Source organism: Narcine bancroftii, chromosome 3, assembly GCF_036971445.1.
Source record: "Narcine bancroftii isolate sNarBan1 chromosome 3, sNarBan1.hap1, whole genome shotgun sequence".
Lineage (NCBI taxonomy): Eukaryota > Metazoa > Chordata > Chondrichthyes > Torpediniformes > Narcinidae > Narcine > Narcine bancroftii.
The window spans coordinates 285,118,729-285,142,271 of NC_091471.1; the positions used below are offsets into that span (position 1 = coordinate 285,118,729).

The following is a 23,543-nucleotide window of genomic DNA, read 5'->3' on the forward strand; positions in this document are numbered from 1 at the left end:
CTTTAGTCCAATCTTTCTCCAGTACTCATCCCCTCCAGACCAGGCAACATCCTGGTAAACCTCTTTTGTACCCTTTCTTAAGTCTCCATGTCCTGGAATGGGTGATCAGAATTGTGCGGCCTAATTGAAGTTTTATATGTGACCTCAATATCCTGGACAATGAAGCCAAGCATACCATTGACCTTCTTTACACCCGATCTACTTGCATGGTCACTTTCAACGTGCTAGAAATAGGGAGGGCCACTACTGAGGTTCTTGGCTCTTAACTGTTAACTATCCATCAATGTTTTGTACAAGCAATCAGATGCAAAGATCAAAAGAGACTGCGTAAACTAGAACAGGGAGGATGAATTTAGCTCGTAAGCTGATTTGGCTTTAGGGCTGCAAAAGGACAGGATTAGAAAGTGATTACTTGCTAACTGCAGTGGTGGTGGAGCAGTGAAGGAAGCAGTGCACTGTTATATTTTGAAGTGAAAACATTTTATAGACTAGAGGAAAGTAGTTGTTAATCAGTCAGGTCATAGGCCCAATTTGGCAGTCTTTGACCTGAAGTGTTCTAGTTATCTTCCTACATTTGCTACCTGGCCAGTTAGTTGATTCTAGCATTTTCTGTTTTTATGTCAGATTTCCAGCATCTAGTTTTTAATGTTATGATTTAAGAGGGATGGGGTGTAAATTCAAGTGCATGTTTATGACTTGCCAAATCCCTCCAAACCATACTAAATGTTTTTACAGTTGCAATTGTACCTACCTCGACAGCTTCCTCTGGAACAAGCAGCTCATTCCTTGTATTTGCTATTCTCTGTGGAGGGGGTGGGAGGATTGTCCCTCTGTTTCCTTTTTAAATCTTACCCCTTTATCTCTAATGTTAAAGTTATTTATCCTGGGAAAAGCTGTGATAATTCTCTTTATCTATGATTTTGTTTTCCTTGATTAATAAGGGAAAAATGTTCTAACATATTCACCCTCCCCATATAATTCAAGATATTGTGCCGATAACATCTTCAAATATTTTCTTCACCTATTTCATCTTAGTAATATTCTTCCTATAAAGCTGGATGACCAGAACTGCCCAGAGTGCAATTGTGCCTCACCATCGTCTTGTGAGTTGGATTATCATGTCCAACTTCTGTTATCAGTGCCGTGACTATTTCAGGCAAGATCTTTGCCTCCTTCACTGTCCTGTCTTCCTGTACTGCTTTCTGAAAACGATGTATCTGTACCCTCGGGGTTCTCCAGGGCTCTCCATTTTACTGTGCAAGTCCTATGGTTTGACTTGTTTGAATTTAATTTCGTCTGCTATTCTTTGGCCTAATTTCTTAGTTGATCATGTTGCAATCCTAAATAGCGTTCCTCATTCTCTGCTCTGCCACCAATTTTGATGTAATTTCTAAACTCGCTGGTCAAATTAGCTGCAATGATATGCATCATTAATTTAGAAGACAACACTAGACCCAGCATTGCTCCCTGCAGCACACCACTGATCAGATCAAAGGCCTCCAATCTGCAGATGAATCCTCTAAAATCTATACAGAAAATGTCCTTTGCCCTCTGTGTCAATCCTTTTTGTCATCTTTTCAACAAATTCAATCAAATTTGTGGACACAGATTTCAACACACATAGAAACGTAGGAAGTAGGAACAGGAGTAGGCCAAAAATGGCCCATCGAGCCTGTTCGGCCATTCAATAAGATCATGGCTGATCTAATTTATGACCTAACTCCACACACCTATGCAGACTATACAAGATCAGTCCTTGCCTATCCAGATGCTGTAGACCCTGTCCATCAGATCCCTTTCATTAACTTTCCACCACTAATAAGCTTACAGCTTATGACCATGAGTTTCCTGGCTTTTTCTTCAAGAAGGATATCACGTGAACCACCATTCAGATACCCTTATCCGTTGGCTAAAGATTGTGAAAATACTTATGCAAAGATCCCAACAATTCCCCCCCCCCCCCCCTAACTTCCTACAATGAAAACAAAAGCCTGGGGACGAGCCACATTAATATGGTTTAAGATTGTGTACCTCTGTAATGTGACTATGCTGCAAGACATCACTTCTCATTTGCTCCAATTCCTTTGCTTCCATGACCCTCTGGAGTAAGTGTAGATGAGATGGGCGAGATTCCAAATTAATATCTCACTCTACCTAAGATGAGCTCTACATTGTTATTGTTTTACTCCTAATTTACCTGGGAAATCTCTTGAGATTCTCCTTGATTTTGTAATGCTAGAGCTCTTGTGTCTTTTTCCCCCTCCTGCTTTCCCTCTTAAGAGTATTCCTACATTGCTTGTATTTATCAAGGGATTCGCTTGACCCAATGGCTCTGTGACATTTGTCCCTTTTCCTGATCAGAGCCTCTAATTGTGTATTGGAGTTGCCATCTTTCAATCAAACTTGAAATTGTGCAAGTAGATGAAAAGCATTCAGAGGCAGTGATTGCAAATCTGTCATTAAAACATATATACCCTAACCAACATCAAAACTTATTAATCAGCCATCACTGCTTCCAGGAAGCTAGCTTTTCTTTATAAATTTACTGTTGGTAAATGCTTTCTCTTCATCCCCACTTTATTCTCCTAGTGACAGAAAAATAGCTTGCAACTACATCATTCTATTCTGAATTAAGGTTCTAACAATTGGAATACTATGCAGGCATTTCAAACTTACAGTAATCATGTCTAAGTCTTTCTAATATCCCTGATATTTTCAATTATTTTGGTCAAACTTTTGACAATTTCTTACTGTAAACTTTTGGTATCACATTGCATGTTCTGTTTTCCTGTACAACCATTACCTATTGTTTGTGAAGAAAGACGTGGTATAACCTTTAGCTCTGGATTAAATTTGACCGTTCTTCTGTGGAGATTGTCGATCTACCTTTGATTAGCTGCACTCTAACCCTTGAATGCTCTTGTTTCTCCTTCTCCCTACATTCTAAAGATGGTGCAGATTAATTTAACTGCTGAATATCGTCCCTAGTGCAGGTTGGTGATAGGAGAGTTGTCAAGGGAAAAGGTTTGGGGGAAATAGTGAGCATGAAGGAAATGGTAAAACAACTCACTTTATGTAGTAAAGATAAAGATGCATAAACAACATTTTGGTTCGAGCACTTCAAGGTATATGCGAAATGTAGACAGGCGCTCGAACAAAATGGAGGGAGGAGCACAGGCCCATAGACAAAAGGTGGATATGGGAGAGAGGGAACAGTAAACAGTGGGTGGGAGTGGCTCTGATTGGAGAGGGAAGGGGATGCAGAGTTGGAGGAAAGGAGGTTGGAATAAGGAAGAGAGGGAGAACAGGAAAGTGGTCTAGCAGAAATTGGAGGTTTATATTAATGCCATAAAAGAAAATGGATTGTAGAAAATGTGGAAGAATTGATTGCTCCATGGTCTCAATGAGCAAATTCGTAAATCAAATAAGAAATGGTTTTGTTGTAGTAGTTCAATTTTTGGTCATATTAACGTTTAAAATTTATAAAAATGCTGGAAATAATGCAACTTTGCTTTTTTCTAATGGCTAATCCCATTTTTCAAATACTTCAATCTTAAATACTTAAATACTCGTAAACATGTCAAGCAACTGTACCACTCAATTGAATGGAATGATAATATCAAATGATAGTGTCCTGTGTAATTGCAGCAATGATGCCAATGGTAGTAGGTGGCCTGTCTTATTTTCATTAATTTTTGATTTTAGACACTTCACACAAATGATTAGTGCCTCCAGTCTTTGCTGTCGGTCACTGTCAACTTCAGTTGCAGGGTGCCATCTGAGTTGGGTGGGATTGTGATAGCAACTTCATTTTTTATGTACAGGCTGCTTGTTTAGTTCTGGGAGCATGAGGAAATGAGTATTGCGGGATGAGTTGTTAGAAGCAAAGGGATCTCTACTTCTAGAAAGTGTGCTAACGTGCAGCTGAGTTCATTCAAGTTACTGAAGTAACTTGCCATGTACCTCTAACACTTTGGAGATAGATCGAGGAAATATTTGGTACAACTATGTGTAAATTAAGTTGTCCGTACGCAGAAAACAAATTAACAACACAATCATTTAACTCGCTTTGTTAAATCAGAACTGAATGTTTTTGTGCCTCAATAAAACAGCACTTTTCCAGTTCAATAGGTAGATTTTTTTTTAGATAACCAAGCTGCTTTATATTTTAATATTGATACTGACAGAAACCTTGGCCAAGCACCTATCCTGTATAGTTATTTAAATTAAAACGTCAATGTTTGAGATTTTTGGAAGAACTAGAAATATTCAGCATGAATATTTGGCACTACATCATGTGGCTATGTGAGTCCTGTACAGTGTTTCTTAGCCTCTTTTTAGTTACGCTAAAGTAATATGCATATTTCATTGCAGGAGGATATAGAAGCGAGTGTTGACCAATTGCAGGACATTTCAGCATTGGATGTTAATTTTGGGAATGAAACTGACATCGAAGGTGCAATGGCAGGGTGTGCTGATGAAAATGAGATTGAACAGATCACAGCATCTTTAACCGAGAATATTGAACACGTAGGACTACCTGTAGAGATCACTATGCAGCTGCCTTTGGAGATGGGTGCAGAAGAACCTCTGGAGTCAGCTCTGATTCTAAGCACAGACCTTCCAGCAGAAGTATGAAGAATTTAAATTAACTTACTTTTCATGAATGTATAATTGCATTCAATTGTGGTGAGATAGACTCCAATGTAAAGGGGAGCAATGCTGAATTTGGCTTATTCTGGAAAGGTCTGGATGGATCAGTGGGTTGCTGTGCTGCCCTTTTGTCTTTGGAGACCGGGTTCAAATCTCATCCAGACTCTTGAGATGAAAGTTTCCTCTGGCTATATGCGCTATACGTGCAATTTCAGGAAATTATTTATTTGAAGTAGATGAGCCACAAAAAGGGCAGCAATGTTTTAGAATTTATAAATAAAGGTGTTAAGCCCTCAGATTTTTCCAAAATATTGGTGAAGCCATAGTTGCACCCAGTTACAAGTAAGATTCAATTGTAGAAAATGCTTTTTTTAAATGGATCATGGGGATGTCTGGAAAATGGAAATTTTAGTTGTGTAAATACAAGAATTTGGAACTATATCCCCGAAACACTAAAGGCTGCAAGAATACTTCTAAATATTTTTAAAATCTATTTTAATAATATTTGTTAAAGGTTCAACTTTTAAATCTCCAGTGTGAAAAGCCTTTAAATGAGTAAGAGTTGTACAGGATTGGATAGAGTTGGCAAGACTTTAAAATAAGATGGTTTGGTGTGGGAAGAATGTAATTGCATTTTAAGCTCTTAACCCAGCTGGCTCAACCTGTTCAATTCTGATTTTAATTTCAAACTAGTTTTCTACTGAATGTAACTTGGGATCTGCAGCATGAATTTGCACAATGGGCAATTGCAACCAGAGAGAAAGTTGCAGGAAATAGGGAAAAGGTATTTTGCAAAGGCAGGTAATATCATTGAGGCTTGGTTAAAGTTGCAGGCTATAAGAACCTGTACTCAATGGCCTGGATTTTGCATTCAGCTTTGAAACGGGAGATTGGCATAATTTTTAAGAAATCCGCCAATGAAAATTTCACCATTTTTAGTGCAGGCTTCATTTTATCAATATTGATGTCGAGGTTCTGTTATATAGCTTTATAGCACAGAAACAGGCCTTTCATCAAAATATCCGTGTGACCAAATTTTAAAAAAATGAATGTTGTCTCATTTGCATCCTCCACACATATAACTGAAATTTTGTTTAAAAAAATTTTATAAAATTTACATTTGTTGTATTTGACAAACAGGGACACAAGGCACGTAAAAGCCAAAATGTACATATTTGCTGGCATCCCAGGGTCTGTAGGCTGGTTGCAGCCATCTTGCATACGTCTTTGGTTGGCGTATACGCGGTCTAAATACTGGAGTTCAGTTGGCGCATGTGCAAGGGCGTGAATTCAATATCGTTAGGGTGCTTAACTCATGCATGTGCCAACTGAACTCCAAAGCGCAAACCCAGTGGTTCTGCCACCCCTTCAGCCTTCATTCCAGAGGAAGCGATTCAAATTTGTCCCAATTTCTTGGAGCTCATATCTTCTAATCTCTTTGGTCTCCTTTCCAAAGCTTCCATATCTTTCCCATAATTGCTTTTTAAGTTCTTGTGAGCTTGCTTGATTTCTCTACTCTGCTGAATTATGCACAACAGCTTATGGAGGGAATTGCTGACAGTAAACTTCTGGATTTTTATTTTTAGTTGTGCACGTGCATATTTCAGAAGTTGCTGGTAACAATTTCACAGAGAAATAACAGTGAATGGTGATGCTTTCATCTTTACAACTGCAAAATCTGGGCCATTAACTCAGTTTATAACTGAACTGAATGTTAGTAATAATTTTGGTACTGTGTATCAGATATAAATGTGTTTTTCAACCCAGCATGATGACCCTGGATTTGCTAGAATTTTCATGGTTTGTGATTTGCAGTTTGAGATTGTGGTTTTTTTTTTGGACAGGATAATTTTACACACAAAAGTAATTTTTAAAATTACATCTTTAACCTAACACGAGAATGTGGATTACATTTTGGAAAGATACACTTGACTAATTCTGGAGTGCAGGGTCACTTTGCTGTTGGATTTGAAACAAAACATTTTGATTGCATATCAATTCAATGTGACTTTTTTTTTGCTTGATGAATTTAATGTTGAATATAACATTTCAGATAGTCGACGAGTCAAAGGAGATGGAACCAGACGTGCCTTGCACTGCAGAAGAGGAATCCATGTCAAATAAAGAGGTAGGATGCAATTTTGAGATTAATTTAGTTTGATGTTGATGAAATGGGATGCTCTGATTCACTTAATTGATAATGTAATTGATACTAAAATTTATATTTGTGATAAATTAGAAAAATGAACATTCAGGAAATTTGAAATTCTCTTATTTAGGTCATCAGTACTGCAAAAAAAATTCATAGTTAAATTTTATTTATCACTGGAATAATTAAATACAAATTGTAACTTTTTTGTGTGAGCAGTGATCATACGATGATAGGAAACAACAGTATCAATTTGCATTTGTACCTTGTGACTACCTCTCAAACTAGCAGGATATCTAAAGGTCAAAACATTTAATCTTGGCAAGATCCAGAATTATTGAGTGATGTCAGAAATGTAAGAAAAACTGGGAAGTTAAACAAAATGGAGCAATTTTTTGGGAAGGATTTGAAATGAAGGTTTGTTTGTGTGGGGGGGGGTAGAATTTGGAGCCAGCACCCTCATTGTTTTAACATTATTATGTGAAGCCAAAGGATACCAATAATAGCAAAAGCAAGATGCTGAAGGAACTCGATGGGTCAGGCAGCATCTATAGAAGCAAAAGCAGGGTCATCATTTTGGGTCAAGACCCTCCATCAGAATCTGGTTCAAATTATGATACAGGGTCTTGATTCAAAATGTCAAAACACCTCTTTGCCATTAAGTTGCGGCTGAGCTGCTGAGTTCTTCCAGCAACATGTTTGTGCTTCAGATTCCAGCATTAGCAATCTCTTCTGAAAACTGATGGTAGTTTGGTTGCACCCAAGAACGATGTGATGTGTAAGTTAGCTATAATGTTTATTTAATCTTTTGCATCAGTAAATAGGAAACCAATGGAGGGTAATCTGGGTTAAGTGTGGTCGAGGAAGAGTTGCAAAGGTCTGTTAAATGATTGAAAGCATAGAAAGTTCAGATTCATATTTCAAATTTCAGATTTATTGTCAGAGTATAACATGATGTGACTTACAACCCTGAGATTCCTTTTTCCTGCAGGCATGGCATAATTACCATACTGCAAAAAAAAACTCTGCAGCCTAAACATGTAAACAAATAAAAACTGTAAACAGGCAACGAATGTAAACAAACTGCAATACAGAACAAAAGAAAATTAGTGAAGTGCACAAGTAAGAGTCCTTAAGTGAGTCTTTGATTGAGTTTGCTGCTTAGGACTGATGGTGGAGGAGTAGCAACTATATCTGAACCTGGTGGTGCTAGTCTTCCTGATGGCAGCAGTGAGAATGTACAGTAAATGTACTCAACAGTAGGGAGAATTTTGCCCTTGATGTCCTGGGTTGTCCACTACCTTTTGGTTGAGAAGGAGATTGGCAGTTAAAAAAATAAAGATATAGAGATCTTTAAACTATAACTTTGCCATTGGACAGCTAGAGATGGTTGTAATTTATCATTTTTTTATGATCTCATTGTACATTTGTGAGTCAGAAATGGGCATCAGTGTAATTATCAAATCTTAAGTGTCATTGGGAACATTAGTGTTGGTAAAATAAAAACAGTAGTGGTGATTCTTTGGGTAGAAAAGGGGACGAATTTATGGAGGCCCAATGACTATTTGAATAGGTCTATAACCACTACCCTGTACAGCAATCAAACAAATGCAAAGGCGACTGGGTATTTGGAATAAAAATTGATTTGGACAAGGCCAGTGTGTGGATTGAAGGGGAACTTTTTTTGCAGGAAATATGTGGTTATGTTGGAGTGAATTTGAATGAAAAAAGTTTTATGGCACAGAGGAAAGTTCAGGAAAAATGTTAGGGCAGCTCGTTTGGCGTAGCAGTTAATGCAGCGCCTTTATAGCACCAGCGATCGGAACTGGGGTTTGAATCAGCGCTGCCTGTAAGGAGTTTGTACATTCTCCCCATGTCTGCATGTGTTTTACCTGGGGGGGGGTGGGGTATAGGCTAATTGAGAGAAAATTTGGCGGCATGGATTCGTGGGCCAAAATGGCCTGTTACCATGTATGTTTTAAAATTTAAAATTATGCCTGTTTATACTAAATAATATACATGTTAGCACCATTGTAGTGCATTTTCTAGAGAATTTTAATGCATCTTTAATTTGTATAATTAAACCTGAAGTAAATAATGCAGCATTTTAACAAGTATGAGAATAACAGCCAATGTATGATGGTTTTGGTTGTTTTTGCACTGTTATAACTAGCTTTTAAGATTGTTCATGTTTTTCTATTCATCTACATCAGTCTGAAATTTTTAAATGTGGGTTTTGGGTACATAAGCAGGGTATCATGCTTGCGTGGGGACTTGTGTAGCAGTGTGCAGCTTTGGCTCCATTAAAACTACTGCATTTATTATTAATGTATTCAATAAAGCTTTTAAGTTGTATTTTGTCATCCAAAACATTTTGTATTTAATAGTTAATAGACTCATCTTTTTTACATTTTTTGATTTTTTTTTCTTTATTTTTAGGATACCGAAGATGTACTTGAAGAAACAGGTATTAGACACCATCCTTCCATCCACGTGCCCCAGTGCAGCTTTATTTTTCTCTTTTAGAAAAAAATTATTTCATGCAAGTATTCTGGAATTTTTTAAAAAACAGTGGTTCAGAGTAGCACAGGTACAGGGAGACTGGAAAACTTAGGCATATCCCAGGTCTGCTACATTAATTCAACCTGCTATGAAGTTCTGGTGGCACAACTAACCTATACGTAGCCGACAGCTTTTATGAAATCCAGCATTGTTGTATACATTGAATGGGAACTTGCTTCTCAATTGAATATGGGTTACTTTTAGTGGGGAGGGGAATAGAATGGCAATGATATTAGAAGAGTAATGGCCACTGATTTATCCAATAACAAAATTTAAGTTTAGGATTGTTCTTTCCTGAGTTTAAATAAAACTTTAATCTGACTTAAAGCAAATGTAAGGATTTGGTCTAGCTCAAATTTTTGGGTTAATAAAATTTGTTGTGGTAGTGAATGTGTTGGTGGCTTTTCCTCGATGGTTTATAGCTTGGTAACTTTTTTATGGGCAAGTTAAAAAGCTAGGTTAGTTGTGCAACATAGACTTATCTAATTTCTGTACAAGATCAGCACATGTTATTGGTGTGAATCCTCTGCGATCTGATTGGATTTTCAAATCTTGATCTGGTGATGTGAATGAGTACACAAAAATATTCTGCTCAAACCTCTAAATTCTACAGAAGGGTCAATGAAGTGGAAGTCTGGAGTCTAACCAGAAGTCTTCCCAATGTAATCAAAACTGACCAGTTTACAGTATTTGAATAATACACAATACAGACCTAACTGAATTAAGGAAGTGCTATAGGTTAAAGCAAATGGAAGAACAATCGGCCAAGAATATTTAAGGACTTGATGAACAATCTACCTGCTCAAGTATATTGCATACGTTTTGCTGGACTCTTGCTTCAGTTGGAAGAAATGAAGTTAATCAGAAGGCTTAGAACTATGAAAAGGAAGCAGTTATTGAACACTCTTGGAAGCTATTTGAAAATTATTATTTCTGATCTTCTTGAATTGCAAAGGAACTTCTGACTTCAGCTATTTACTACTTGGAATAGTATGGACATTTATTCATTTGAACTACATCTGCTTATTTCCAGAGTTATCCATATGTAGCATTAAGGAGTATGATCAATCTGTGGGATTATTGAAATATCTGTTGGTAAATTAGTTAATTGCAATGATTTCATGTTTTAGATAGCTGTGTGCTCCCTCAGTTTTCCAATCTCCCTATGGTTCTAATAAAAGATAGGGGCAGTCCTGCCTAGTGACATGGCGGGCATGTTAGCTCCGTGTATGTTCTTGATTTATTTCAGTGGTAATTAAACCTTGTGCTATTCTATTCCCATTGATCCCGTAGAGAAGGAGAATGTAGCCGAGAGTTCGGGGGAAGCTTGTAGTTCAGTCCCTATCGAGGAGGAGCCCTCCGAAGAGACCCAGCTTTCTACACAAGAAATGATCAACGTAGAATCGTACCAGAAAGAAGAAGAAGATGACAACATCTCAGTTACTGTTCAAGCAGAGGATGCATTGACACTGGAACTCGACAATGACTTTTTGGATGTTCCCAAGAAAGAATCAAAACCATCAGGGACTGATTCTGAGAAACCCTCCAATCAAGTACCCAGTGGCAATAAAAATGAAAAAGAAATGAGAACAACACCAAATCTGGGTGAAATGGAAGGCGAGCAACAGAAAGAAGAGTTAGAAGGGGCAGGCATTGAGTGCGCAGAGAAAGAACAGCAGCCAGGAACTGAGGAAAGCAAAGATGAAACATTGAAAACAGAAGATGAAGGTGATTCTAATGAAGCAGCTAAGAAAGAAATCTCGATTATAGAGGGCAGTGATCAGAACAAGAGGTTTGTTGTTTCTCAGTTCTAGATCAGAGCTTTCTTTTTTTCCATTCATACTAAGATATCAGTAAACTTATCTCATGAATTGGCCTGCACAGTGGTGATAATTTTGATCTATCTTTTGTTTAAAAGTTCTTAATTTTTTCCCCCCTGCACCGTTAGAGGCGACTTCCTTTTACACTTACTGCTCTCCTCCAACCCGAAGAGGTTGATCACAAACACGGAATATTTTGCATCTGCGTGTCCACTTCATCGGCAATCCAAAAATGTAACAAGGCATTTTATGTATGGTTTCATTGCCAAATCAGATCTAAAATGTCTTTGCCCCTGCACCCAATGTTTGGTTAATTGCATTTTCAAGTGTAACATTTGGTAGGTATTGGGCAGTTTGCTTGGATTAACAAAAGTTCTGTCTTTAAAACATATACTCTGAAATCCTCTTTTATTCTCTAAATCTAACAAATCTAATTTTGTGCTTTAGCTCTATCAAGGATGGAAAAGATATTAAAATTGCAGCAAAAGATGAGAAAGGTAGGATTGATACTATTGCTTTGATATAGTGATTATTTTGGCAGTGGCCTTTCCTAAATGTAAAAATTATGCTAAACCTTTCATCTATACATTATTACATCTTAACTTTTTTTACCCAGCCACTGAAACAATTGAGAATTATTGTGTTAATGCATTTCCATTAATATTCATCAAAGGTTTTATATTTTTAATCCCAGAGGAAAAATTGATAATAGAAATTTAAATATACATGTTTAAGAATTATATAATCATCTGTTTAGTATTGGGTGAGGTCTTGAGACTACCTAATTGATAGACATCTGATGAATCAAGTGGTATTTTCACAATGGATTTTCTTGTCTCAAATCAAACTTGCTGAATTGGTCTACTGAAAACAACGGGGTGATGTGACTTATTTTCCCCATTGATTCATGAAGCAATGCCTGGTTTAAATGTTGAATGTCAAGATGTACTATAATTGAGAAGTTTTTAAAATTTTCTATAGCTTCTGGGTTGTCATTGGTTTGGAAAAACTTAATGTATCAATATTAATTCATTATTATTCAGGACGATCTGGTAGTACCGCCATTTCAGACAGTACAGGAAAGAATCTTTGGGTGAGTGGCTTGTCCTCTGCCACCAGAGCAACTGACTTGAAGAACCTCTTCAGTAAATATGGCAAGGTAACTATTAAAATGAGGTTCTGAGTATCCTACGGTTTGTTGGGTTTTTATTGTTCTCAAAATATAGAACTACTGTTTTAAAAGCATAGACAAAAGTGGCAGATGTTGGCCATTCAGCTCTTTGTACATCCTTCTCGCAGCTCACATTCTTTCTAGCTTTAGAAGAAATGTTTTGACTAATCTTCCTGTTGGCCTGATGTTTGCATTGAATTTTGAAAATTGCCTGATCATGATGTCCACTAAGAAGTCTCTTTTCAGATTGTGATGTAAACCAAGTGCTTAGAGATATGATTTAGTTATCAGGTACTTAATTATTCTCTTCTCCAACCCCCCCCCCCCCCATATCTGGTGATACTGTTGGATTTATGGTGGTGATTTAAATTCATTTCTGCATTTTGTTTCACTTGCTGATTTTTGAATATGTTTGATGTGTTATCACAAGAGTAATATTTCATAATGTGCATTTGTTTTGGATTTATACATGGGGACAGTTTTATTTCGGGAATCTGGACACATTTATTGGCACACACCATTCAGTTGTTATAAGAACTAATCTTTTATATTTTGTGTGAATCATGGCTCATTTCATTTTGAGTGATACTTTTTCTACTTAGGTGGTTGGTGCAAAAGTAGTGACTAATGCTCGTAGTCCTGGAGCACGCTGCTATGGATTTGTGACTATGTCAACCAGTGAGGAGGCAACAAAATGTATTGGAAATTTACATAGAACAGAGCTGCATGGGCGAATGATCTCTGTAGAGAAGGTGAGTGAAAATGGCATTGGTTTATGTCCAGCATTTATTCCTTTATTTTCAGATTTGAATTTATCCAATCAATAGCAGCTACAAAGGGAAGTCAGGTTAATGTTTCAAGTTGAACCCCATCGGAAACTGAGGATAGCGCTAGATAAATTAACAATGGTACAAACAAGGGTGTTTGCAGCTACCAAAAAACTTTAAGAATTATGATATCTATCAGATTTTTATCAAACAAGGAAAAAACCAGATTGGACCAGGATAGAGCTAGATAAAATAGGGGAGAAGGTACCAGAACATATACTTTAAAAGTGGGATGAAAAACTGTTGCAATATACAAGTTCACCAGTACTGCACCATCTGCTCAACATTTGGAAGAAGATTCATGTAGAAAGGAAAAAACATGACCAACTACCAAAATTATTATTGACGCAAAATCAACTAATCCCTTTCACAAGAGATAACCTTTCCTTTAGACAATGGGAGAGAAAAGGAATTGAAAGAATAGAAAATTGTTTTTTGGGAAATAATTTATTATCATTTAAACAAGTGAATAACAAATATGGTACAACTCACAGTACAATGTTTGCATACCACCATCTGAAAAACTACTTAAAGGACAAATTGGGAAGCAGACTTAGGTTACCAGAAGGAAGCAGCTTGAATATGTGATTACAGACACAATGATAATTAAAAGATTTATAACAAATATGTACATCAAGCTGCAAGAGAAAGAAAATTATGAAATAAGATGTAAACCCAAACAAAAGTGGGAACAAGATCTAAACATAAAAATTAAAAAATGAAAAATGGGAAAAGCTATGCTCCGGAACTATGAGAAACACAATAAACACGAAGTTACGCATGATACAATATAATTGGTTACACAGGTTATATATCATGCCCCAAAAGTTAAATAAATGGGATCCAACAGTATCAGATAGATGTTTTCGCTGTAAGAAGGAAACTGGAACAACAGTACATGCACATGAGAAAGTGGAAAAGTTTTGGGAAGATCTAAATCAGGTATTAAATAAAATCACAAAAAGCAACATACCAAAAAACCCAGAGATCTTTCTTCTAAGTAATATAAGTAAAGAATTAGGCCTCAAACTGGATGAAGCACAAAAAAGATTTATTATGATAGCCTTAGCTGTAGCAAAAAAATGTATAATGTCAACCTGGAAATCAGAAGAGAGCCTGAGAGTATAGCATTGGTACATAGAAATGAATAAATGTATTCTATTGGGAAAAAAAAATAACATATAATTAAAAAAATAGTCACATTATTTGAACAAATTTGGGATCCGTACATGGAACGCAACAGAGAGGGCCTACCGCGGACCTCCACCCCCTAAAATGATAGAATGAGAAGACGATGAAATGAACTGACCTAGTGTGTAAAAGTAGATGACACAATTTTCTTGTTTATTTTCTTTGTTTGATGACATTGTTTAATGGGTTAATTGTGTTGTATATGTTGAACGTTGAGTGGGTTTGAAGGGGGGTTGGAAGGTAGGGGGGAAAGGGGGAGAAAATGACACTGTATCTTCAAGAGGGAAATGTTTGTGTGTATTTTGGTTAATATGGTTCATAGAGTGAAAAATAAAAAACTTTTTAAAAAAAAGTTGAATCCCATCAGCATTCCTACCTGAAAATGTTAGAAGGAAGATCTGTGCTTAGAAGTGGCAAGGAAACTCAATGAACAAGCTATCTAAGTTGTTACAAATTAAATCATAAATGTTAGAATTTGAACATTTGATAGTGTTAAAATTGAACTCTGAACTTCTCAATATATTACCACATTCTGCAAGAATTTTTTTTAGAATAGCATTTAAAAATGATTTGCCATGTAAATAAGCTCAATAGTCTACTGTGATTGCAGAATCTTTGTCATTTTAACGAATCTAATTGACACCTCGACTAATTGGTAATCAGTGCTTGGAGTGATTTTGATAAACTAAGTCTCATTTATTGGCATCCTGCAAGCTTTTCAGACCAAGCAGGTGTGCAGAAAACGCCAGAGCCTATGTTCTCTTTGTTTTTTTTTATTTTTAATTTTTTACTTTTCACACCATAAATCACATTAGCCATGATATACACTATTTCTTTTTCACACATATACAGTGACTTTTTCTTCCCCCCACCCCCCACTCCTCCCAAGCCACCCCCCCACCCCCACCCTCATCCATTTTAGGTATACAATCTAGGTTGCATTAAGCCAGTCAGACAATGTTGTCATTCAACAAAAATACACCAGAAATTCTACTGAGTCCATTCTTTTCTTTCCTTCTCCTTCCATCAACTTAGGTAATGTTTGTCCCCGTTAGGTTTTCGCTATTGTATTTAATGTAAGGCTCCTATACTTGTTCGAATATTTCAATATTATTTCTTAACCTATATGTTATTTTTTCTAATGGAATACATTTATTCATTTAAATTTAGTAGTTTCTTCCTTTTAATTTGGTTATGTATTCCATTAATATTTAAAGTCATATAGTTCAGCGTAGCCCTTTTATATTTTGTTTATCTTCTCTTTCCGTTTTTCCATCATTACCTTTCCTCCTTTTCCATTTCTGTTTTCTTATTTTCAACTCTTTATAAGACAACATTCCTACAACATCCAACATTTTCCTTATTCTCCTATTTCTATCTTATTTATCCCCAATCTCCCCTTCCCCTCCTGAGTTGTCCTTTATCCCTTGTCGGACAACCACATCTCCCTTCTCCATTTGGATTTGCGAATCCACTCGCAAGCGTCAACTGATTTTGCAGTGACCGCTATTTCCCCCCACCCCGCCCCCCCCAGAAAAGATTTCACTTTTCATATGTCACAAAGGTCACTCTTTTAATTCCCTCCTTATTCTCTCTATTCCATTACCTTCCCTTATTAATTCTTGTCTATACTATCTATATTTTCCTCTAAGTACAGATACATTCACGTATGCACATTGTCTCTATTCACTCTTATACCTCTTTACCCGCATACATATCAATCGTGATCATTTTTACTCTCATTACCCGTCTTCATCCCTCAGTCTATTTTTGTCTTTACCCATATACATATCAATCGTGATCATTTTTACTCTCATTACCCGTCTTCCTCCCTCAGTCTATTTTTGTAATTGTTCTGCAAATTTTCGTGCTTCTTCTGGATCCGAGAATAGTCTGTTTTGTTGTCCTGGAATAAATATTTTCAATACCGCTGGATGCTTTAGTATAAATTTATACCCTTTCTTCCATAAAATCGCCTTTGCTGTATTGAACTCTTTTCTCTTCTTTAGGAGTTCAAAACTTATATCTGGATAAATGAAGATTTTTTGCTCTTTATACTCCAGTGGTTTGTTGCCCTCTCTTACTTTTTCCATTGTCTTCTCCAGTACCTTTTCTCTTGTAGTATATCTTAGGAATTTTACTACAATAGATCTTGGTTTTTGTTGTGGTTGTGGTTTAGAGGCCAATGCTCTATGTGCCCTTTCTATTTCCATTTCTTGCTGTAGTTCTGGACATCCTAGGGTCTTAGGGATCCACTCTTTTATAAACTCCCTCATATTCTTGCCTTCTTCATCTTCCTTAAGGCCCACTATCTTTATGTTATTTCTTCTGTTATAATTTTCCATTGTATCTATTTTTTGAGCTAGTAGTTCTTGTGTCTCTTTAGTTTTTTTATTAGATTTCTCCAATTTCTTTTTTAAGTCTTCTACCTCCATTTCTGCTGCTACTGCCCGCTCTTCCATCTTGTCCATTTTCTTTCCCATTTCTGTTAAGGTCATCTCTATTTTATTCATTTTCTCTTCTGTGTTGTTTATTCTTTTTCTTAAATCATTAAATTCCTGTGTTTGCCATTCTTTAAATGACTCCATGTATCCTTTAATAAGAGAAAGTACCTTCTTTATCTTGCCTTTCTTTTCTTCTTCTATTTCACTGTACTCTTCCTCTTCCTCTTCTTCCTCTGGGTTGGCCATCTGTTGTTTCTTTGTTGCCCTTTCCTTCTCTTCTTTCTTGTTTCTATTGTCTTCTGTGGTCTCTTCTTGCTGCAGGTGTTCTGCAGCTGTCGTTGCCGGCTGTGGAGATCGACTCCCCAGCTGGTCCCCCCTCCCGTCGGTGTGTTTTTTTTTCATGCGCGGTTGCGCACTTTTACTTGGCTCAGCGAGCCATTTTTGTAGTCCATTATTTACCGACCTGAGGGAGCGGGTTTCTCTCTCCGCAGCGGGCCTCTTCGGACAGGTAAGGCCTTCAACATTTTCCTCCTTTGTCTTCTCTTCCTCTCTTCTTACCGTTGCTTTCGATTTTCCTTTTTTTGTCGCCATCTTCTTTCCACCTTTATACTCACTTTTCTGTAACTTTTATTTCTGTGCCTTTGTGTTTTCCTTTGTTTTTCCCGACTTTTCTGGAGAGGGCTGGAGTTCACCGTCCGGCCACTACTCCATCACGTGACTCCTCTCGCCTATGTTCTCTTTGTTCACGTTAGCAAACTATTCTTGTTATCAGAAGAGTGTGCGCCGATTCCAGTTTTAGTTAGTGTACCTTGACTGCACACTCATTCTTTGATAGAAAATGTTGGTTCACTTGTCTTACTCTGTCTCCATTCGCATCTGAGAACGTATTGTGAAGATTAATTTTCTAGTACCAGTGAGGATCTTTTGCTCAAATATATGAACCATTGCCAACATTATGCAATATGTGTTGGGGATTTTAACCATGAAATTTTGAGGTGACATTGTAGATGTGACTTCTTATTACTATTTAAGAATAGAATGATAATCTTCTGGCTATCCATTCCGTTGGATGATGGTTCCTTTCAGTCAGTTTGTGGGTTTGATATGTACATCCTGGAGTGGCTGTACAGGCCAATCCTTGACAGGTACTACTTGCCACATACTTGGCAGGTGAGGCCTAGAGGAGTAGCAGGGGCAGTAGCTCTGTTGTGATGCTTTTCCTCTGTTGAACTTGTTCTCAGCAGCATCCACACCTTTTCTGATAGCGGCCCTCCACTGTGAGTGATCTTGAGCTAGATCCTCCCATGGTGATGGAGCATTGTCAGCTTTCTTGAGACTCCTGTGCAGAACATCCTTGTACTGTAGTCACTGGCTTCCTAGTTTTTGGGGACTACTGGACAATTGGCTGTCCAAGCTGTTCTTGGCTTGTATTTTGACATGTCCTGCCCAGCGCAGTTTGGCTGACATCACCAAGGTTGAAACTACTGACATTCCGGCTCTGTATTGGAGACCTTGTCTTGGCAGGTGATCTTCATCAGAGAATGCAAGTGACTCTTGATATGGATACCGCATCTCAAATCCATATAGCAAAGCTGATATGTCAACGGCCCCGTACATCTGTGACCAAACCCCATTTTTCAGCTGACCAATGGTAAAGCAGGTCTTTCTGGTTCTTGACTGAATTTCTACATCTAGAGAAGCTGAAGATGTTGTTATGCTGCCCAGGTAGCAAAACTTGTTGACAGCATTGAGACGAATGTCATCAATGAGGAGAGTTGGGTCTTCAAAGCTTGAGTCAGGGGCTGGTTGGTACAAAACTTTTTCAGGCTGATTGTCAATCCTGAATGATAATATACAGGTCGAGAACCTCTTATCCAGAACTTTTTGAGTGCTGACGTGATGCCATAAGTGGGTGCCAGTTTGTTGCTGTCCATTGTCACTGCCAGACCTATTACATTACTTTTAAAAAAAAAAAATCATCCAGCAGAATTTCTAGTATTTGGTGCTGCATTTATCATCTTTTGTAAGCAGAGATCAATTTTTTGGGGATAAATACAAAACAATTCACACTATTAAACACATTCCAAAATCTGAAACACTCTGGTTCCATGCCTTTCGGATAAGGGGTACTCGACCTGTAATAGTATGGGAGTTGAGATCAAGTAAAACCTTGGCATGGATAACAATGCTTTTACAACAACCTGGACTCGTTTGTACGTTCTACCAATGTCTGTGTGGAGTTCTTCGAGGTGCTCACTTTCCTTCCACCTTCCAAAAATGTACGGGATTTGTAGGTTAATTGGTGCAATAGGGCAGCATGTGCTTATGGGGCAGAGGGACCTGTTAACATGCTGTTTACCAACATTTTTTATTTGAAGAAAGGACTGAAGACAGTTCTGAGCTTCCGATGTAAATTTTTCCATCATAAACATGGAACCTGTGATTTAGAGAGAATGGAAAGCAGGCAGGAAGGAATCTGTCATTCTGATAGCATGTAGCTAATCCAGCGTATCACTTGTGATAGCTCTGGTGTTGAGGTTGTTTATGGATTCTCTTGACTTTTTAGGCTAAAAATGAGCCTTCAGGAAAGAAACCAGGTAAGAAGGATGATTTGAAAAAGGATCCCAAATCAGGACCTGGTCGAGAACTCAGCAGTGACCGGCGTCATTCTACAGATTCCAAAACTGACAGGTAAGTTTTAATAACTAAATTTGTGTGAAATTTTGCTGAGGTGGTTTTTGAAATGTTCTTGCTTTAAATACTGAATTGGGAGGTAGCTTTAGTCCACAAGTGATAATTGTGGACCACAGTATTCAGAATTGTTGGTGCTTTGCAGCAGTATCATTACTGCAACCATCTTACAACATTGCTATAAAAATCTAATAGTGCACGAAAGGTAAGGCAGTGTCTTTGGTTCATTGATGATTCAGGAATTCAGTATATAGAAGTTTTTAAATTATTTTTATTATATATTTAATATAAAACCACAGCAAACCTATCACAATATTTCAAATTTAATCCAAATACATGTAGTATTTTATTTGGAAAAAAAAAAGAAATACCGAAGAAGGAAGCTATATTTTTCTGACCATAAAACCCTTTCCTACTATAACAGTAACAATGGCTATTAGGCATTTATTTGGATGGGTTATTACACTAAATTGCCTGAACATTACTTCATGCAATGGAGCACAAAGCTTCTGAAATGTGATGCATGTTGCTTTTGGTGAAACTACAAACCTACCTTGTTGGTGTTCTTAAGATGTGATTCTTGTTGATGCCTAACTATCCCTGCGTTACTGCTTTGAACTGTTTCTGTTGCCTCATCAATGTTAAAATAGGGAATGAATTTCAGAAACGTTCCTTGTTTCTGTTGAAGATGGAGCTTAAAATCCCTCCAGGATCTGCTATTACTTACTAATGCTTTTAGCTTACTATTTGTAGTCTGCCATCAGTACAATTACAACTAAGTTGGCTGTAAATTATGCTGGTACCTTGTTCAGATGGATTCTTAGGGAGGAGATTACCAGTGGCATGGTACCAAAAGGGGCAGCTGGTGCACTCTGTCAATTACAAAGTTGTGTAGAACAATAAATAGAACCACAGAACACTGAAGTTTCTAACTTTATTACTCTTCGAGAGCAGGCTAAGTATTAATATTTACTGGAAAATACATTTGCTTGAACATGTAGATACTAAGAAAAAGGATGTGCTGGAGCTTTTGGAAAGCATCAAGTTGGATAAGTAGCTGGGACCGGATGAGATGTACCACAGGCTACTGTGGGAGGTGAGGAAGAAATTGCTGAACCCTTGGTGGTGATCTTTGAATCATCAATGGGGACAGGAGAGGAATTGGAGCGTTGCAGTTGTTCCTTTATTGAAGAAAGTGAGTAGCAATAGCCCAAGAAATCCTAGACCAGTGAGTCTTCAGTGGTTGAGAAGCAGATTTATGAATATTTGGAGAGATATAATATGATTAAGAGTAGTCAACATGGCTTTGTCAAGGGCAGGTCGTGCCTTACGACCTTGAACCACTGGTCACCGACTTCCATGCAGAATATGATCCATCTACAACCACTCTTTGCTGCCTTTCGGCCTTGCTCTTCGTGGTTTTTATAAATGACCTGGATGAGGAAGTGGAGGGGTGGGTTAGTAAGTTTGCTGATGACACAAAGGTTGGGGGTGTTGTGGATAGTGTGGAGAGCTGTCAGAGGTTACAGTGGAACATTGATAAGATGCAAAACTGGGCTGAGAAGTGGCAGATGGAGTTCAACCCTGTTAAGTGGTTCATTTTGGTAGGTCAAATATGACAGCAGAATATAGTATTAATGATAAGATTATTGGAGGATCGGAGGGATCTTGTGGGGGGGGGGGTCTGAGCCCATAGGATGCTCAACGCAGTTGCTTAGATTGATTCATTGGTTGAGAAGGCATATGGCATATTGGCCTTCATTAATCATGGAATTGAATTTAGGAGCTGAGAAGTAATGTTGCAGCTGTATTGGACCCTGGTCAGACCCCACTTGGTTCTGGTCACCTCACTACTGGAAGGATGTGGAAGCCATAGAAAGGGTGCAGAGAGGATTTACAAGGATTTTGCCTGGTTTAGGAAGCAGGCCTTATGAAAGCAGGTTGTTTCTTTTCTCCTTGGAATGGTGGAGGATGAGAGGTGACCTGATAGAGGTGTACAAGATGATAGGCATTTAATGTGTAGATCGAGGCTTTTTCCCAGGGTTGCCACAAGAGGGCATGGGTTTAAGGTGCTGGGGAGTAGGTACAGAGGAGATGTCAGGGATAAGCTTTTACACAGAGTGGTGGTTAAATGGGCTGCCAGCAATGGTACTGGAGGTGGATATGTTGGTTACATGGCAGTTATCCTGGGTGGTTTAGCGTCTCTATTGCAACCTCAATGTCTGCTTGAACAAGCCATTCAAAGACCACGTGCATGAGGAATGGATGACGAGTCCCTAAAAATTGTTTGCACAAAAGGCGAGGGAATGTGTGCCGCACTGGATCTGCTGTGTGACTTCATGCTCAAAGCTTGGGACAAAGTGAAAGTCGCTTAAAAAGTGCACTTTCGCTTGTGAAATTGATGGCACAGAAGATGAAGCCACCTCATCAGATACAGAGTATGGATATGCTTGCTGTGATCTTTGCATCAGACGATGATAGTGATTTTCAAGGGTTCTAAATGTGTTTTATCTTTCCAATAAAAATTTCAATTAAAATTTGTTGTAGTTGGGTTTTTAAGGATAGATTTGTAAGCCAAATCGTCTTTTTTTAAGCTGAATTTAAGGTATCAAAAGTATGTCTGGTCTATATGGACATCCTCCCATCCCGCCCCGCCAGCACAATTTTTTGAGAGTTTTAAGACTCGACGTATGCAGAAATGTATGGTATGTAAAAATAATTATACTTGGTTGTATAACAGCAGCCTGTTTACAATAGTGACTATCGGATAATATCCTGGCATCATGTACATCACAGTGCCTCTCTGTTCTCAGGATAAAAGAATGCTGTACAAGTACAGCGGGCTGTGAGATGAGCACAAGGCAGTGGGATCAGTGTGGGGACTGATAGTGAGCTGTCAGAAGAGCTTGGGACAGTGGGATCAGTGTGGGGACTGATAGCATAGGGACTATATGCCATGCTAACATTCTTCCAACTTGTATCCATTTCGAGGTGTGACTGGTCGGTCAGAATGGGACTCGGACTTATGTGGAGGGATAGCTGTATTACTAAGGCTTTATCTGTAAACTTGGGGGAGGGGTTAATTATGGCAGTAGCACGGTTATTGTAACAGTTAATGCAACACTGTTACAGTGTCAGTGACTGGGGTTAGAATTTAAATTTTAAGTTAAGGAAATTCCCTGATTGTAGTGAAATTTACATAACTGGGAACTATAATACTAAATTTTTTTTTGTTACTTTACATTTTGCCCTGACTATTGTCTTTTAAACAGTTTATTCTTAATGTAGGTGTATTAGATAGGCATTGTAAGAGTGACTCTCAGGTAATTGGAAAATTTTGCATATCTGGCATCATCAATCCCTGTAGGTGTCAGATACTGGGGTTTTGCTTTCAAGATTAATAGGAGGGGGGGGAGAAATGCCCATTTCAAAGAAAAATGTTATCTTGTCATCTAAATTCTAAAATTAACCATTGGGATGGCTATTTATACAACCTGAACTATCTTATTTATATCTAAAAATATAAGCTCTCCTTCATCTTCACTTCATTACTGTTGATAGAAACATGGACATGTGCTCCAGCTGCTTATAGAAGATGGTTTGAGGGAGTTTTGGTCTTGACATCATGCCACTGGATTATATCTCTTCATTGTTTGAGATTGTATGAGTCATCTGTTTTGGCCTTTGTCATAATCATGTACTTCAATCATTCTACTCATGTTATTTATCAATAAAACAATTTTACTTAATGTCAAATGAAATAACAGCATTTCTTTGCACCTACTAAAAACCTTCACAATCAACTATCTATTTTTAGAAAGCAAATCCAATAATTAGAATCTGATGCAACACAGTGATCAAGAAAATACTCAAAAATACAATTCAAATGTATTTGACTAACCTGTAAGTTAATACCAGAGTAAAACACAATTTGATGTATAAGGAAAAAACTATTAGAACACACTGAATTACTGGTAAACATCTCTAACTTATTGATCATGTCTGTCTGTCAACATCAAAATGAAATTCTTTTAT

The 23,543-nt window shown here is 37.6% G+C and overlaps 1 protein-coding gene across 4 annotated transcripts in view; it reads left to right on the forward strand.

Annotated features, from left to right (window-relative positions):
• The window catches only part of safb (scaffold attachment factor B), a 59,592-nt gene that overhangs the window by 7,353 nt on the left and 28,696 nt on the right, over positions 1 to 23,543 (forward strand). For 3 of the 4 annotated variants that reach the window (XR_011354526.1, XM_069928449.1, XM_069928450.1), the window contains exons 4-11: positions 4,375 to 4,632; positions 6,707 to 6,781; positions 9,242 to 9,269; positions 10,658 to 11,156; positions 11,632 to 11,681; positions 12,228 to 12,343; positions 12,958 to 13,107; positions 19,384 to 19,508. Coding sequence is in view for 3 of the 4 variants with exons in the window: in XM_069928449.1 (XP_069784550.1) it covers positions 4,375 to 4,632; positions 6,707 to 6,781; positions 9,242 to 9,269; positions 10,658 to 11,156; positions 11,632 to 11,681; positions 12,228 to 12,343; positions 12,958 to 13,107; positions 19,384 to 19,508 (1,301 nt within the window). In the remaining variant the exon portion in view is untranslated. The remainder of the gene's footprint in view (positions 1 to 4,374; positions 4,633 to 6,706; positions 6,782 to 9,241; positions 9,270 to 10,657; positions 11,157 to 11,631; positions 11,682 to 12,227; positions 12,344 to 12,957; positions 13,108 to 19,383; positions 19,509 to 23,543) is intronic. The other variant, XM_069928451.1, reaches the window with a different exon arrangement.